Below are 16,495 nucleotides of genomic sequence, written 5' to 3' on the forward strand. Positions count from 1 at the left end.
TCAGCCATTGCAGGTCTCAAGCCGTTAGGTTTCATTTTCCTCCTCCCAACGATTTTAAATTAGTTTCACTTTCCAGTTTCCTTTTCCTTCCCCTCAAAGCAATTACTCAAAAACGGAGAAAACATCAGCTGATGCGTGCCCTACTCTCCCACCCCTTTATATAGTTCCTTCAGTATTTACTTGAGGCAGACAGGAAGACTTCTGAAGAACAAATCAGCCTGGTCACCAGCTTTTCGGAACAGCAGAGACACAGAGGGCAGTCATGAGGTCAGTGAAATAAGAATGCATAATCATGCTTGTTTTTGAGTGCAAATTGTAAGTTGAGTTTCTTACTGTGCAGGCAGGTTCCTGAATTGTCCTGATGTTTATAGATTCAGTATGTCTTTACCAGTCTGAGCATTTATAAGATGTTTGAGGGGTTTTTCCCTGTGGCTTTTTTTGGTGTACACACAGGCTTCTTAAGTTTCTGGAATGGTTCCCTACGGAACTACATAGCGGGGAGGCAGGGTGGGGAATGCATCAGCTCATGTTTCCTCCCTGTGTGCAGCTATTTCCTGCAATGAGAGGAAGGCTTGGCAGGAGCAGTGTATTTCACTCAGCCACAAACTTGGCTGATTCAAGGGTAGACCTAAGGGAATTACTCTTTTGGGCTTTTCTGTTATTGTCATTTTGTTGGAAAAGATTAAGTCACAGGCTTTTTTTCTTGTAATTTTAAAAGGAGGAATTTATTTTCAACAGATATTGTGAAAGATACAATCAGTACTGCAAACCCACTCATGAAGAGGGCAATTTTGCCCTGAAATGTTGCATTACTTTAAGGTGGGAAGTGGAAGACACAATTCTTACAAATGGGCATTTTTGTCATTTCTTATATAAAAACAAACCCAAAGCTTAGCATTTATTTTTATTGATGTAGTGAATGCTGGTCAGCAGCAAAAAAGAATTTCTCCTCAAAAGTGTAATGACCTAATCTATTATCTAAAACTAGTCTAATCTCTAATGGTGGGAAGCAGATCAGTGGTTGCCTGGAGATGGTGGGGATTGAGTAGGAAGGCTCCCAAAAGAATCTTTTTAGAATCACAGGAATAATCTATAGGGAGGTAGTGATGGTGGCTACATAAGCATAAACATTTACCAAAACTCATCAGACTATACACTGAAAATGGGTGCACCTTATTGTATATAAAGCATAATCTCAGTAAACTTGATTTTTAAATTTATATATTGACCTCCTGGAGTTCTTCAGGGGATAGCATGTCAGGGAGAACTAAGAGAAAAGGATGCCTTTCCCACCAAGCATCTCTAGGGAAGGAGTGAGGAGGTGATTGCCAGGGAGGGAAGACCCCATCGACCATTCAGGGGGGCAGAAAAGGAAAACTGGATTCCCTACCTTACTCTTCCCCAAGGACTTGAAGATGCTCTGCAATGTCATGTTTGGGGATGAGATGGGTAAGAGGAATTCACTGCCAAATACCTCAGGCTAACCCTTTTATATAGAATAAGTTCCTGGTCAAGAGTGATGTTAATTGTGTCTGTGTGAGTGGGATTGACCAGAAAGCAAGGCACTACCCAGCATCTTAGTAGCCAGCTTGCAGGAAAGGTTTTATAGGGTCCTGTCTTTTGGTGTGTCTATAGCCACTGACCTGAGGAGGTCTGAGGGGGGCTCTCTGAACTATGCTGGACTCAGGTTCACATCAAGGTGCTCCTATTTCCAGAGGCTATAGGAACAGGAAGAGATTGGGCTGCTCCTCCCCAGTTGTGCTAAAAATTTCCAAATGGGAAAATCACCTGGAGAACTCACTGGCACGTGCCAGCTGATGGGCATCCTCCTCTGCCCCATCCACTGAGGAACTCTGTTGCTCCCTTTACACACTCACAAATTCACTTAAAATTATAACACAAATATATTAGTACCAGCAATCATGGTGGTAACATTTCTTTGTGATCTGTAGTTAGTGGTTTCATGCACGTCCGTGTGAAGAGACCACCAAACAGGCTTTGTGTGAGCAACAAGGCTGTTTATTTCACCTGGGTGCAGGCGGGCTGAGTCCGAAAAGAAAGTCAGGGAAGGGAGATAGGGGTGGGGCCGTTTTATAAGATTTGGGTAGGTAAAGGAAAATTACTGTCAAAGGGGGGTTGTTCTCTGGTGGGCAGGTGTGGGGGTCACAAGGTGCTCAGTAGGGGAGCTTTTGAGCCAGGATGAGCCAGGAGAAGGAATTTCACAAGATAATGTCATCGGTTAAGGCAGGAACAGGCCATTTTCACTTCTTTTGTGGTGGAATGTCATCAGTTAAGGCAGGAACTGGCCATCTGGATGTGTACGTGCAGGTCACAGGATTTGATGGCTTAGCTTGGGCTCAGAGGCCTGACAAGTGGGCACTGTGTTAAACACGTTTTACGCATGACCTCATATCACCCTTCCAACAGCCCTAGGAAGTAAGAGCTATTATTTCTATTATTAGCCTCATTTTCTAGATGACCAAAATGGGGCTTAGAAGGGCAAATTACTTGCCCAAGACATCAGATAGAGAGCAGGTATCAGAGCAGAGTCATTAATGGAGGCACCAAACTCTACTGCTGATCATCTGACTCTATGCCCAATGGCCAAAACGTGAAAGATGTTAATGCTTTCAACTATGCTCACTTTAGAGAGGGGGCCAGGGATGGGCTTCCTATCTGGAGAGTAAGGGCCAGCCTTTGATGGTTACCCACGCCTTAGAGTGGCCAAAGCCACAAGAACTGAACCCAGATCTTGGAGAAGGGTGAAAGTGGTTCTCCCCAGGGCATAATTTTCTATCATTTGGATGAAGGGAAAAGGAAATTCATCCCAGGGCATTTTAAGGATAAGGGAATGAGGCTCAGTGATATGACTCAAGAAATATCCCAGAACTAAGCAAAGAGGTCACTGAAATCCAGGTGTCCTGTGGTTTTCTTCCCTTCACTCAAGATTGCCTGATAATGCTGCTTAATTCACCACATTAGCTCCACAAATAAAGGGGAAAACTGCTTTTTAAAATACCTCTATGACAGCACTTCTCAAAATGTGGTACAGGAACTCCTGCACTGAATTTCCAAGGCACTTGTGAAAACACAGGTTTCTAAGCTCACATCAGATTCACTGCACCAGAATCTCTGGGAGTAGGACTGCATAGTCAGTACTGTCAATATACAATAATCAGAAGGCTCAGGATCCAGTTAAAAGAGTTTATTCAAGCAAAAAGTTGAGGGCAGCAGTCCCAGGAGTAGAGCTGCACCCAAGAATGGTGAACAGTACTTCCAGTGTAGAGAAAAATGAGGACTGTTTACATAGGCAAAGACAGAGGTGTTCAATAGAATGACAGCTTCTCTTGTTGTTTTTGTTTTTGTTGTTGCTGTTGTTGTTTTTGAGACAGAATCTCACTCTGTCACCCAGGCTGGAGTGCAGTGGCCCGATCATGGCTCACTGCAGCCTCAGACTCCTGGGCTCAAGGGATTCTCCCACCCAGCCTCCCAAGTAGCTGGGACTATAGGAGCACGCCACTATGCCTGGTTAATTTTTTTGTATTTTAGTAGCAATGGGGTTTTGCCATGTTGGTCAGGTTGGTCTTGAACTCCTGACCTTAAGTGATGCACCCACCTTGGCCTCCCAAAGTGCTGAGATTACAGGCGTGAGCCACCGTGCCTGGCCAACATTTTCCATACAGAGGCTAACATACAGATATACAATTTGATTGGCTACTATTGATTACAGTCCAAGGGAATTGCTTAATATTCTTTTGTAAAGAGGTAACATGGCTGGCTGCAGTGGCTCACACCCATAAGCCCAACACTTTGGGAGGCCGAGGAGGGCAGATGCTTGAGCTCAGGAGTTGGAGACCAGCCTGGGCAACATAGTGAGACCCCGTCTGTACTAAAAATACAAAAATCAGCCAGGCGTGGTGGCATGTGCCTATAGTCTCATCGACTGGAGAGGCTGAGATGGGAGGATCGCTTGAGCCTGGGAGGCAGAGGTTGCAGTAAGCTGAGATCGTGCTACTGCACTCCAGCCTGGATGACAGAGTGAGATCCTGTCTCAAAAAACAAAAAAAAAAAGCAACAATCAAAAGGGTCTCTATTTCCATAACATGAGGTCTACGTTTTAATAAAGACTAGGTTGTCTGAGGCCGGGCACGGTGGTGCACGGCTATAATCCCAGCACTTTGGGAGGCCAAGGCGGGCAGATCATGAGGTCAGGAGTTCGAGACCAGCCTGACCAACATGGTGAAACCCCGCCTCTACTAAAAATACAAAAATTATCCAGGCATGGTGATGCACGCCTATAATCCCAGCTACTCAGGAGGCTGAGGCAGGAGAATCACTTGAACCCGAGAGGCAGAAATTGCAGTGAGACTAGGGAGTCTGGTTAACATGTAACCCCTCACCACACAGGTCAAAGAGCAACAGTCACGCACCTGAGAAAAAAAACAGTCACGTTATGTGAGTCAGTTTTCAGGGCTTAACTTTGCCTCTTGACATAACACATTTGGAAGCTTCTAAAATTTTATTTTCTTTTTACAGTGCCTTTTTACAACTTTCAAACCACAGTTTTCCAAATCTGTCTGGAACATGTTCCTGGCGTGAGTGAGCTCAGTTCTCACAGATTCTGTTTCAGTTTCCCCTCAAGAGGGATCTTGATAGGGTTCCATCAGTTTCACTTTCCTTTCCCCTTTCATAAAAGCACAGACCTAACAGCACCCTGGGTGGAAACCTCTTCAGCATTTGCTTGGAATCAGTAAGCTAAAAACAAAATCAACCGGGACCCCAGCTTTTCAGAACTGCAGGGAAACAGCCATCATGAGGTAAATAGTCCCTGCTTCTCTGATAGGAAACAGAATTTCTTATGTACAACTTCCTGACTTATGCTATTTCAGTGTTTGCTTAGAGATGAAATATGCATTTATCTAATTCAAGCATAAATCTGCCTTACCAATTCATGCATTTTTATTTCTGTAGCTCTTTGTGATGTATAGAGTTAGGCAGCCAAAGGACACAGGGAAATGGGAGCTGGGAGCTGGGAAGGGACGGGGCATATTGAGAGATCCTAGAGAGCCCATGCTCAGATCCTTTCAGGTAAAATCGGGCCAGTGAAAGCTGGGGCCTGGAGGGAAGTTACTGGAGGTCCTGGTTCGTCTTTTGTTTCTTATATTTAGAAAGCCTAAGTCAGAGGTTTGTGGTTTTGTTGTGACTGTGGTTATTTTTAAACCATGCTTGCTTCTCAGCAAATGTGTCAATAATTAATTCAGCACTGCAAAATTCCAATTTATGTTGAGGTCACTTTTACCTTGAAATGCACTTTTTCATAATTGGGGGATATGTCTACTTGAGTTGTCCTCTAGCAGGTCTAGTGACCTGCTAAGCCTCCCACGTGATCAATGAACAGGGAGAAGGTGTTGCTTGCAGTCTCTCAAACTGTGTTCTGCGAGTGGCCTGAATCATATCAACCTGAGTCTTCTAATAGAATGCAAATTTCTAGGTCCTGCATTCTGAAATCCTGATTGAGTAAAACAGAAATAAGGTCCAGAAACAAATATGTATTTAAAGAGGACCACAAGTACTTCATAGGCATACTGAATGGCTTACAGAAGAAATGTCCATCTCCAAATCCTCTCTTCCTTAAATGCATACAAGGCTTCCTGCATTGTATGTGTGTAAACGTGAAGGAGGAAACCCCAAGAGGCAGGAGGGGGGAGGGGTGGGAAGAATGTTGAAATAAAGCAAAGCTTGTTTCTGGGCACAGTGGCTAAGCCTGTAATCCCAGCACTTCGGGAGGCTGAGGCAGGAGGATTGCTTGAGCCCAGGGGCTCCAGACCAGAATTGGCAACAAAGTGAGACCTACAAAAAAACAAAAATAAAATAAAAATAAAGCAAAGTTTGACTGTTTAAAGGGTAATTTAAGTATGAGAAACTGTTGATTGGAAATCACTGCCAAAAAGGGAAGTCTTCCCAGAGCCTTGCTGCTCACAGTGTGGTCTGAAGCAGAGATCCCCCGGGAGGTTGTAAGAAAGGTAACATCCCAGCTTATCTGAATCCAGATCTGCATTTTAAAAAGATCTCCAGATGTTTGTGTCCATATGTACATTAAAGGTTGAGAAGTCCAGCTCTGGAGAGTTCCTTAACTTGCTTTCTGAAGTGATGGACTCCTTGGTTTGGGCCTGTTCTGACCAACCAACTGAGCACAGGTCTGCCAGTTCCTTCACGTAGTCAGTTGGAGCATAACCAGCACATGTTGGGGACAAGCTGCACATGTGCAGACAAGAGTGGGGAAATCCCCACTCTTACCACTTCAAGAAGGCCACTTTCTGAAAATTTCAAGATTCTACTCTAGTAATAGCTTTGACTGGGAAGGAGATGTGGTATCTACCCTGGAGTCTGTGGGCAAGACAGGTGGTCATGATCTGGGTTAGGTGAGAGACTATAACTATGTTGATTCTGGGGATTTCCTAAGGACTAGCAGCACTAGCTTTAACTGCTTTAGTAAGCGAAATCTTATGTCTGCAATCTGAGGTCATGGGAAATCTCTTTCTGGACCTGAGGGAATCCTATCTCCCTAAGGTCTTCTACTAGATGCAGATCCAGGTAGGACTGGCATTCTACTCCCCACATTTCACCTGAACCTAGCTATTCTTTTTTTTCTTCTTTTTCTTTTATTCTTTTTTTTTTTTTTTTTTTGAGACGGAGTTTTGCTCTTTCGCCCAGGCTGGAGTGTAGTGGCCCGATCTTGGCTCACTGCAACCTCCGCCTTCCGGTTTCAAGCAATTCTCCTGCCTCGGCTTCCCGAGTAGCTGGGATTACAGGCGCCTGCCACCACGCCCGGCTAATTTTTGTATTTTTAGTACAGACGAGGTTTCATCATGTTGGCCAGGCTAGTCTCGAACTCTTGACCTCATGATCCACCCGCCTCAGCCTCCCAAAATGCTGGGATTACAGGTGTGAGCCACCGCGCCCGGCCACCTAGCTGTTCTTTATCAAGTGACTGTAGTCATCATCCCACCTGCCTGCTTGTATTTCTTTAAATATCTGCATTAATTACTGTTAACTAACTTATTTATACATATAAGAAGTATTCAGAGTAACTTTCAAAAACGCATATGAGATAAATTATTAAGTGAGGAAACCTTGGCAATTGGAGTATTTGTTTTAAGAGGGCAATAGTATTATAATGAAAACTCCTGACCTCTGGCTCTGGGGTTCATGTTTCTTCTTATCGAGGTCTCAGGCCTTCCAGTCCAATATATTTTGCTCCAAATTTTACTTCAAGGAGAGATCAAGTGTCAAATACCTCATCAAATTGGAGACTTTAGGCAGTAAGGCTTAGGAAAAATCAAGAGAATCAAGGGACCCAATTTTCAGTGGGTTTTATAATCATAAAGCCACATGAGTAGTTGACTATCTTCCTGAATAAATTGTTCCATGTTATCATTAAATGTCTCAGCCTGGCCAGCTCTGGCATTGGTAAAGCATTGGTGGGGATGGAATATCCCTGAGAGATCCATATTCAGAGCTCTTTCACAAGTCCAGAAATGTTCAGTGTGCTTTTCTGCTTGTCCAACACTTTCTTGAGCAATTGATATCTTCTGAAGCTGATACATGACAGGGTGGAAGTATGTTTCATCTCAGAGGGAGAATCTTTAGCTATAAGTGCTTAAAATTTAGTTTGGTAAGATCCCTGGTGCATTGATATGTCAAAGCCTTCTGCCCTCCAAAAAAAAAAAAAGAAAGAGAGAGAGAGATAGTGTCATCAGACTTGCAAGGTGGTTTCTGGTTTCGTTGAGGCAAATACATCCAACAATACATCCAACGTCACCTGTCATCCTGCAGGTCCACTGGATACTCTCTATTAATTACTAGAGTGTTCAGCTATTTTTTTCAGGCACCCATATGTACCTACAAATCTGCAGATACATTCTATTGATCTGAGACTCACACTTTCTCCTTTTAACCTTCCTAATTCACCCATCAGCAAAGTTAACTCATGTTTCCATGACTTTATTATGATTTAGTGGCATAACAGATATAAGCAGAGTTGTTCAATTATCATCGTTATAACTTACTTTTGGTATTCATTTTTTAAATAATTGCTAACTTTACTTTTGACTTGTAGTCCTTCATACAGGGTAGTTAGAATCCCCAGGTAAAGCCAAATTGAAAATCCCTAGGGCCAGGTGTGGTGGCTCGCACCTGTAATCCCAACACTTTGGTATGTCGAGGCAGAAGGATTGCTTGAGACCAGGAGTTTGAGACCACTCTGGGCAATATAGTGAGACCCTGTCTCTGCAAAAAAAGGAAGGAAGGGAGGAAAGAAGGAAAATAGGGAGGGAGGAAGGGAGGGAGGGAAGGAAGGAAGGAAGGGAGGAAAGAAGGAAAATAGGGAGGAAGAGAGGGAGGGAGGGAAAGAAGGAAGGAAGGAAGGAAGGAAGGAAGGAAGGACCCTATAATAGACAGGGAAGATATTGACACTGGAACCCTAGACAGGGACCAAGAAAAGGAAAAGGACTGTCCCCAAATCAAAGCACACACATAAAGAGGCTAGCCGGATGTAGATGGCAACTTCCCTCCTCACTCCCATTGCCCTTGAGTTGATTCTGCATCTCTCACTATAAAGCATTTCATGTGCAATCATATTGGGCCAAAAATGGTTTAGATCAGCATTACTGGAGAGACAGACAGGAAGTATATAGATCAGTACACTTGCAGTAGCGGTGTGAGGGCCAGTGCTGGTCCATGGTAAATTGCAAATAAAGTCAATGGCTCCTTGTAGAACAAAATGCATTCAATTTAAAGAATTTTGTTTATTCTGAGATTACTTTTTCAGTGGCAAGGAAAATTATTTCTTTTCTATCTTTTAAAATAAAATATTGGTCAGAATAGATGGTTGGTATCTTTTCAGATACATTAGCAGCCCTATTTGGTTCATAACTTTTTTCTGAAATTGTGCTTGTCTGTGAAATCCAAAAATAAGGACACTTGGTTTAATGATTTCTGGAGGTTCTTTCCAATCTTATGGTGCCGTGACTCTACTGGTAAGAAGGAAGAAGCACAAACTCAAGAGTGAGGGACATACAGCCCAAGCCCCAGGCAAATGTAGATAATGGGAACACACTTAGAGAACTCTTACAATTTATCCAGCTAAATAAGGCAAGTGATCTCCTTTAGTATCTTCCAACTACAAAACAAAAATGTGTCCATTTTGTTTGTTTGTTGCAACAAATTCATTCTGTCTGGGAATCTGGCCTGTGTGGTGGGGAGACTACTTCAATCAGACTCAAGCTGAGCCTCCGTGGGTCTGTTTGTAAGTGGTGGAAAAGATGAAGGGAAAAATACGTAAATCACATAACATGTTGGCAGACATATCTGGGCTTTTATTTCTTTACATGTCTCCTGACAAAACTGAAAGCACCTAGGGGGCAGAGAAAGTTGGGATAATCTCTATTTTTCTTAGTATCCATAATATCTAATAAAGTGACAAAAAGAGATAGCCCAATAAAGAGTCATTGGATAGCTAAACAAACCTTACCCAGAATGTACAAGGAATGAGAACTGACTTATTATTTTTTAATTTTTATTCTTACTTTTATTTTTTTTGAGGCAGGGTCCCACTCTATCACCCTGGCTGGAGTGTAATGGTGTGATCTCAGCTCACTACAACTTTTGCCTCCTGGGCTCAAGTGATCCTCCTGTCTCAGCCTCCCGAATGGCGAGGACTACAGGCATGTACTACCATCCCTGGCTAATTTTTGTATTTTTAGTAGAGGCAGGCTTTCGCCATGTTGCCCAGGCTGGTCTTGAATCCTGGGCTCAAGTGATCCACCTGCCTTGGCCTCCCAAAGTGCTAGGACTACAGGCATGAGTCACCATTCCTGGCCTGACTTGGTAATTGAGCAGCATGAGAGAGATCTCATTTCCTGTCACTGAAGCTGCCTCCTCTTACCCATCTTACCTCACCTCCTGCATATCTGCTTACACGGTGTAAGGGATGTGCTTTGTGGGTGTCTGCACAGACTGTAGCTAAAGAAAAGTGAATGTAGGAAGCAACTTACAATTTTTCCAACCTTGTGATGGTACAAAAGTGATAATTCCATTCTTGTTTTTCACTTACAATACAGTATTCAATAAGTTACATGAGATACTCAACACTTTAGTATAAAATAGGCTTTGTGTTAGGTGACTTTGCCCCACTGTAGGCTAATGTAAGGGTTCTGAGCACATTTAAGCTAGGCTAAGCTATGGTAGGTTAGATGTATTAAATGCATCTTTTTATTTACAATGTTTTCAATTTATGATGGGTTTATCAGGATATAACCCCATCATAAGTCAAGGAACATCTATATATAAAGAGATTTATTATGAGGAATTGGCTCACCTGATTATGGAGACTGGTAAGTCCCATAATCTGTTGTCTGCAAGCTGGAGACCAAGGAAAGTTGATGGTGTAGTCCCAGTCCAAGTCTAAAAGTCTGAGAACCAGGTAAGCCAATGGTGAAAGTTCTAGTCCAAGTCTAGTCTAAGGGCAGAAAAAGACCAATGTCCTAGCTCAAGCAGTCGGGCAGAGGGAGAATTCTCCCTTCCTCTGCCTTTTTGTTCTATTAAGGCCCTCAGCAGAACAGATAACGCCCACCCATACTGGGGAGAGCAATCTGCTCTACTCAGTCCACCAATTCACATGTTCATGTCTTCCAGAAACAACCTCACATACACACCCAGAAATAATGTTGGACCAAATATCTGGGCATCCTGTGGCCCAGTTCAATTGACATATAAAATTAATGATCACAGGGTGCAGTGCTTGGCAGTGTACATCACAGTGACCATGTTTATTTTCTCCACAGTGAGGTCACCAAGAATTCCCTGGAGAAAATCCTTCCACAGCTGAAATGCCATTTCACCTGGAACTTATTCAAGGAAGAAAGTGTCTCAAGGGATCTAGAAGATAGAGTGTGTAACCAGATTGAATTTTTAAACACTGAGTTCAAAGCTACAATGTACAACTTGTTGGCCTACATAAAACACCTAGATGGTAACAACGAGGCAGCCCTGGAATGCTTACGGCAAGCTGAAGAGTTAATCCAGCAAGAACATGCTGACCAAGCAGAAATCAGAAGTCTAGTCACTTGGGGAAACTACGCCTGGGTCTACTATCACTTGGGCAGACTCTCAGATGCTCAGATTTATGTAGATAAGGTGAAACAAACCTGCAAGAAATTTTCAAATCCATACAGTATTGAGTATTCTGAACTTGACTGTGAGGAAGGGTGGACACAACTGAAGTGTGGAAGAAATGAAAGGGCGAAGGTGTGTTTTGAGAAGGCTCTGGAAGAAAAGCCCAACAACCCAGAATTCTCCTCTGGACTGGCAATTGCGATGTACCATCTGGATAATAACCCAGAGAAACAGTTCTCTACTGATGTTTTGAAGCAGGCCATTGAGCTGAGTCCTGATAACCAATACGTCAAGGTTCTCTTGGGCCTGAAACTGCAGAAGATGAATAAAGAAGCTGAAGGAGAGCAGTTTGTTGAAGAAGCCTTGGAAAAGGCTCCTTGCCAAACAGATGTCCTCCGCAGTGCAGCCAAATTTTACAGAAGAAAAGGTGACCTAGACAAAGCTATTGAACTGTTCCAACGGGTGTTGGAATCCACACCAAACAATGGCTACCTCTATCACCAGATTGGGTGCTGCTACAAGGCAAAAGTAAGACAAATGCAGAATACAGGAGAATCTGAAGCTAGTGGAAATAAAGAGATGATTGAAGCACTAAAGCAATATGCTATGGACTATTCGAATAAAGCTCTTGAGAAGGGACTGAATCCTCTGAATGCATACTCCGATTGCGCTGAGTTCCTGGAGACGGAATGTTATCAGACACCATTCAATAAGGAAGTCCCTGATGCTGAAAAGCAACAATCCCATCAGCGCTACTGCAACCTTCAGAAATATAATGGGAAGTCTGAAGACACTGCTGTGCAACATGGTTTAGAGGGTTTGTCCATAAGCAAAAAATCAACTGACAAGGAAGAGATCAAAGACCAACCACAGAATGTATCTGAAAATCTGCTTCCACAAAATGCACCGAATTATTGGTATCTTCAAGGATTAATTCATAAGCAGAATGGAGATCTGCTGCAAGCAGCCAAATGTTATGAGAAGGAACTGGGCCGCCTGCTAAGGGATGCCCCTTCAGGCATAGGCAGTATTTTCCTGTCAGCATCTGAGCTTGAGGATGGTAGTGAGGAAATGGGCCAGGGCGCAGTCAGCTCCAGTCCCAGAGAGCTCCTCTCTAACTCAGAGCAACTGAACTGAGACAGAGGAGGAAAACAGAGCATCAGAAGCCTGCAGTGGTGGTTGTGACGGGTAGGAGGATAGGAAGACAGGGGGCCCCAACCTGGGATTGCTGAGCAGGGAAGCTTTGCATGTTGCTCTAAGGTACATTTTTAAAGAGTTGTTTTTTGGCTGGGTGCAGTGGCTCATGCCTGTAATCCCAGCACTTTGGGAGGCTGAGGTGGGCGGATCACGAGGTCTGGAGTTTGAGACCATCCTGGCTAACACAGTGAAATCCCGTCTCTACTAAAAATACAAAAAATTAGCCAGGCGTGGTGGCGGGCACCTGTAGTCCTAGCTACTTGGGAGGCTGAGGCAGGAGAATGGCGTGAACCTGGAAGGAAGAGGTTGCAGTGAGCCAAGATTGCGCCACTGCACTCCAGCCTGGGCAACACAGCAAGACTCCATCTCAAAAAAAAAAAAAAAAAAAAAAAAGTTGTTTTCTCATGTTCATTATAGTTCATTACAGTTACATAGTCCGAAGGTCTTACAACTAATCACTGGTAGCAATAAATGCTTCAGGCCCACATGATGCTGATTAGTTCTCAGTTTTCATTCAGTTCACAATATAACCACCATTCCTGCCCTTCCTGCCAAGGGTCATAAAAGGTGACTGCCTAACAACAAAATTTGCAGTCTCATCTCATTTTCATCCAGACTTCTGGAACTCAAAGATGAACTTTTGACTAACCCTGGAATATCTCTTATCTCACTTATAGCTTCAGCCATGTATTTATATGTATTCTTGATAGCAATACCATAATCAATGTGTATTCCTGATAGTAATGCTACAATAAATCCAAACATTTCAACTCTGTTAGAATAGAGGTAATTGTGTGGTTTGTGTATGGGACTATAACAGTAATATTAATTCCCAAAATTTCTCCTACTAGGAACAGTGGGTAATTGCTAAGCCATACCATACTATTCTTGAGATGTTCATTTGAGCCCCTCCCTTAGAATGAACACCCTCCCCCTGAAGGCAGCCTATCCTTACATTATAGGAACTATGACTGTCTTTCCAGCCTAGGAGCCCCAACTAAGCCCCATACCCAGTTAGCAGCTGCTGCTGTTGACAGGGTTGCTGTAAGCCCAGGAATATCTGGGCAAATGCCTCCCTGACAGAGTGTGAGGGACACCAGTGTGAGGCTGGTCAAAAGGGCAGAGATCCATCCAGGTCTACAGCAGTCCCTTTCAAACTGCCAGCATCTGACATGGTGAGCTCCATTTTGTTCAGGTTAAAGTCAGACCTGGACAGCAAAGGTCTCTTAAACACATGGGGAATAGTCTCCATGGACTCTTGAGATTAACTTCTGCAGTTCATTTTTAATTCACTCATGAATGTAATATCTAGTCACAAAGGTGTAAACAGAAAGGTAAAAGTATATAAATGTATAAGATGATCATTTGAACACTTTCCTTTTAAATTCCTTATCCCCTAGGAATTAATGTAATATTTGAAATAAATTCTGAAATGATTCCCTAGCTGATTTAACACCTGGAAACTTGCTTGTAGGTTCATAAGTGGCAGAAAGACTGTGGCCCTAAAGGAGTTCATCTGAGAATTTAGAATATAGACCCTACACCAGGAACCCATAGACAGTTGCCCTCTGGTATTCACAGACATAGTATATGCACCTTGGACCATTTCCAAACTCAAAGATCCAGACCTGCTAGGGATTTGGGGTTTTGCCAAGGCATTATACCATATTAAGAGGCTAACATAGTACATCATGGTGACTATAGTTAATAATGATATGTTGCATACGTGAAAATTGCTGAGAGAGTAGATTTTGTGTTCTCACTACAAAAAGAAAGGTAAGTAGCTGAGGTAATGCATATGTTAAATAATTTGATTTAGCCGTTCCACAATGTATACATATATTAAAACACGCTATACACCATAAATATATACAATTTTTACATGTCAACTAAATTTTTACTTTTTGTTAAAAAAGGCTAATGGGGGGTAACTGCAGCTAATCAATAAACATCCAATAGGTCCAGCATTCCCATGTCAAGTGTCCTCTGCCTGTCATCCTTTATACAATAATTCTAATGAAATGCTAGATGGAATGGGACATACCACTCAAGAATACCACAGATGATCACCCTTAAGATATTATAAGATGGGCAGAGAGCACAGACTTCCACTCTTAACTCTTGCCTGGCTGATCACAAATCATATCCCAGCCCAGGTCCAGGGACCTACTTGCTTCCTTACAAACGAGGAGGCCCTGGTTCTAAGACTTTTGCTGAGAGCAGAAATAATCTCCCCCATCCTCCTGCTCCTTAAACAAGAGAAGCTTTAGGGCAATTGTCTAAAAGGAAACAACATACCAGAAATACAATTCCTGGGTTAAAGCAAGCAAAGCTGCTTTTCTAATAACTCCTATTTTCTATGCATACCCTGGGTCCAGCATTCCATCTTCCAGGTATGGTTAGAAAAGAGATCAGACCTTATTGACTGCTGGTGAAGTGAATTGCATGCTGCAGCCCCTCATCAGCATCTTGGTACAGCTCAGTTTCGTGTTTTCTGCAGAATCAGGAGCTGACAATCAAAATGGCCCCTCACTCACACTCATTGGTCAGACTGGGCTTGTGATAACAATTTAGACTAATCACTGACAAGCAGGGATGGGGAGCACTGAAGTCAGCTATTGGCTGTGTCCCGGAGCAGTTGGGCATTCTGCCACTGGATGCTGCTTTTGTAATCTTGTCATATGACAAAGCACTATGATGTTCTTTTGTTTTCCTTGGATTGGCTTAAGGGCTGGTGAGAAGCAGGAAATATTCTGCCATGGGAAGTCTACTGACCTGCAAAAATTTACCAAAATACACAGAAGCAGGAATGGAAGGTGGAAAAATTACAAACTGTGATAATCAGCTCCAAGAGCATGTAGGGGTAAAAGGAGGTAGGTAATACCTCTCCTTACTCATTGTAAGAGTCATGGCTGACACTCCTATAACAAAAGACAAGTTAACAAGAGAAAAGCATAACAAATTTACTTAATCAAAGTTTTATGTGATATGAGAGCCTTCAGAAATGAAGACCCAAAGATCCAGGGAAAACTGTTTTTGTGCTTAGGTTCCATGAAGAATGGGCAGCTCTGTAGAGATGTGTTTGGACAAGAGTATGATCTAATGCTAATAGACTGGGTTCAAATTCTTCTTGGACTCTCTGTGTAGCATTTCTTCTTTGCAAGTATGGGGCAGGATTCCTCTGGATTAAGGGTCTTCAAATGAGAAGGGAGAAGGGAGAGAGTGACCTTCCTAAGTTTTATGGCTTGCTTTGGGGAAAGGGCTTCTAGTTTCTATCATTGTCTTGCGGAAGAGGAATTCTAGTTTCCATGGTTCACTCCAGGGGAGAAAGAAGCATGAAAGACAAGAGGGCAGGAGAAGGTCAAAGAGATCTTTCTTCAGAGGCCCTTCCAATGTCTTTCAGTTCAAAGTACTCAGCACACCGAGGCGCTATACTTTGGGCATCATGTTCTGAGAGCCAACAGCTACAATGAAGAAGTATGAGAGCAGTCACTGAGTAGGGAGGGAGCTTTCAACTAACTTAGGGGAGCAGGGCCTGACCCTAGCAAGCATTCCTGGGGCCTCCCGATTGCCATATGGGGCAGTACTTATGTGTGGGACAGTGATATGAGGAGCTACACTCAGGAAGCTTCCTGATCTCAATTTTTATTATGATTTGTTTCTGATTTGGGATCTTCCTAACTGAATTAAAGAACTTATATTAATTTCTAGCTTAATTCAGGCAGGAGTTAGTCCAAGTATCATTCGACAAACTTTATTAATCTTTTGAAAGTGCCTTGACTTTGGGTTTAGACCTATTTCAACCTCACCTCCACCACTTAGTATCTCTACAGTGTTGGGAAAAATCGCCTAACCTCTGTGACCCTAAGATATTCCTACATAAAACCTGGGAATAATAAATTATACCTCACAGAAGATTAAATGTGTTTCCTTACAAGCATTATGGTAGACCAGATATACACAGAACAAAAAGCCTGTGTATCACAATGAAAAATGCTATATAATCTGCAAAACATATTTTTTAAATGCACAGCTGCATTTAAAAGAGAGTAAGGAATTCCCTGAAGTCCAGAAATGACAGGAAAGTGAAAATCCACCAGAATAAGCATGTGTTCATTTGTGT

The 16,495-nt window shown here is 42.8% G+C and overlaps 1 protein-coding gene and 1 long non-coding RNA gene across 3 annotated transcripts in view; one reads left to right on the top strand and one right to left on the bottom strand.

Moving 5' to 3' along the window:
• Positions 1 to 14,876, bottom strand: part of LOC107966788 (uncharacterized) — a 66,017-nt gene extending 51,141 nt beyond the window's left edge. The window contains exon 1 of the long non-coding RNA XR_008537454.2: positions 14,740 to 14,876. This is a non-coding gene — a long non-coding RNA (uncharacterized LOC107966788). The remainder of the gene's footprint in view (positions 1 to 14,739) is intronic.
• Positions 187 to 13,150, top strand: IFIT3 (interferon induced protein with tetratricopeptide repeats 3). Of its 2 annotated transcripts, none has more exon segments than NM_001195146.1 (2): positions 187 to 267; positions 10,845 to 12,765. In NM_001195146.1, coding segments are annotated over 2 exon segments (1,473 nt in total). In that variant the 5' UTR covers positions 187 to 262; the 3' UTR covers positions 12,313 to 12,765.
• Positions 14,877 to 16,495: the final 1,619 nt, after the last annotated feature.

The sequence above is a fragment of the Pan troglodytes genome, chromosome 8 (genome assembly GCF_028858775.2).
Source record: "Pan troglodytes isolate AG18354 chromosome 8, NHGRI_mPanTro3-v2.0_pri, whole genome shotgun sequence".
Classification (NCBI taxonomy): Eukaryota; Metazoa; Chordata; class Mammalia; order Primates; family Hominidae; genus Pan; species Pan troglodytes.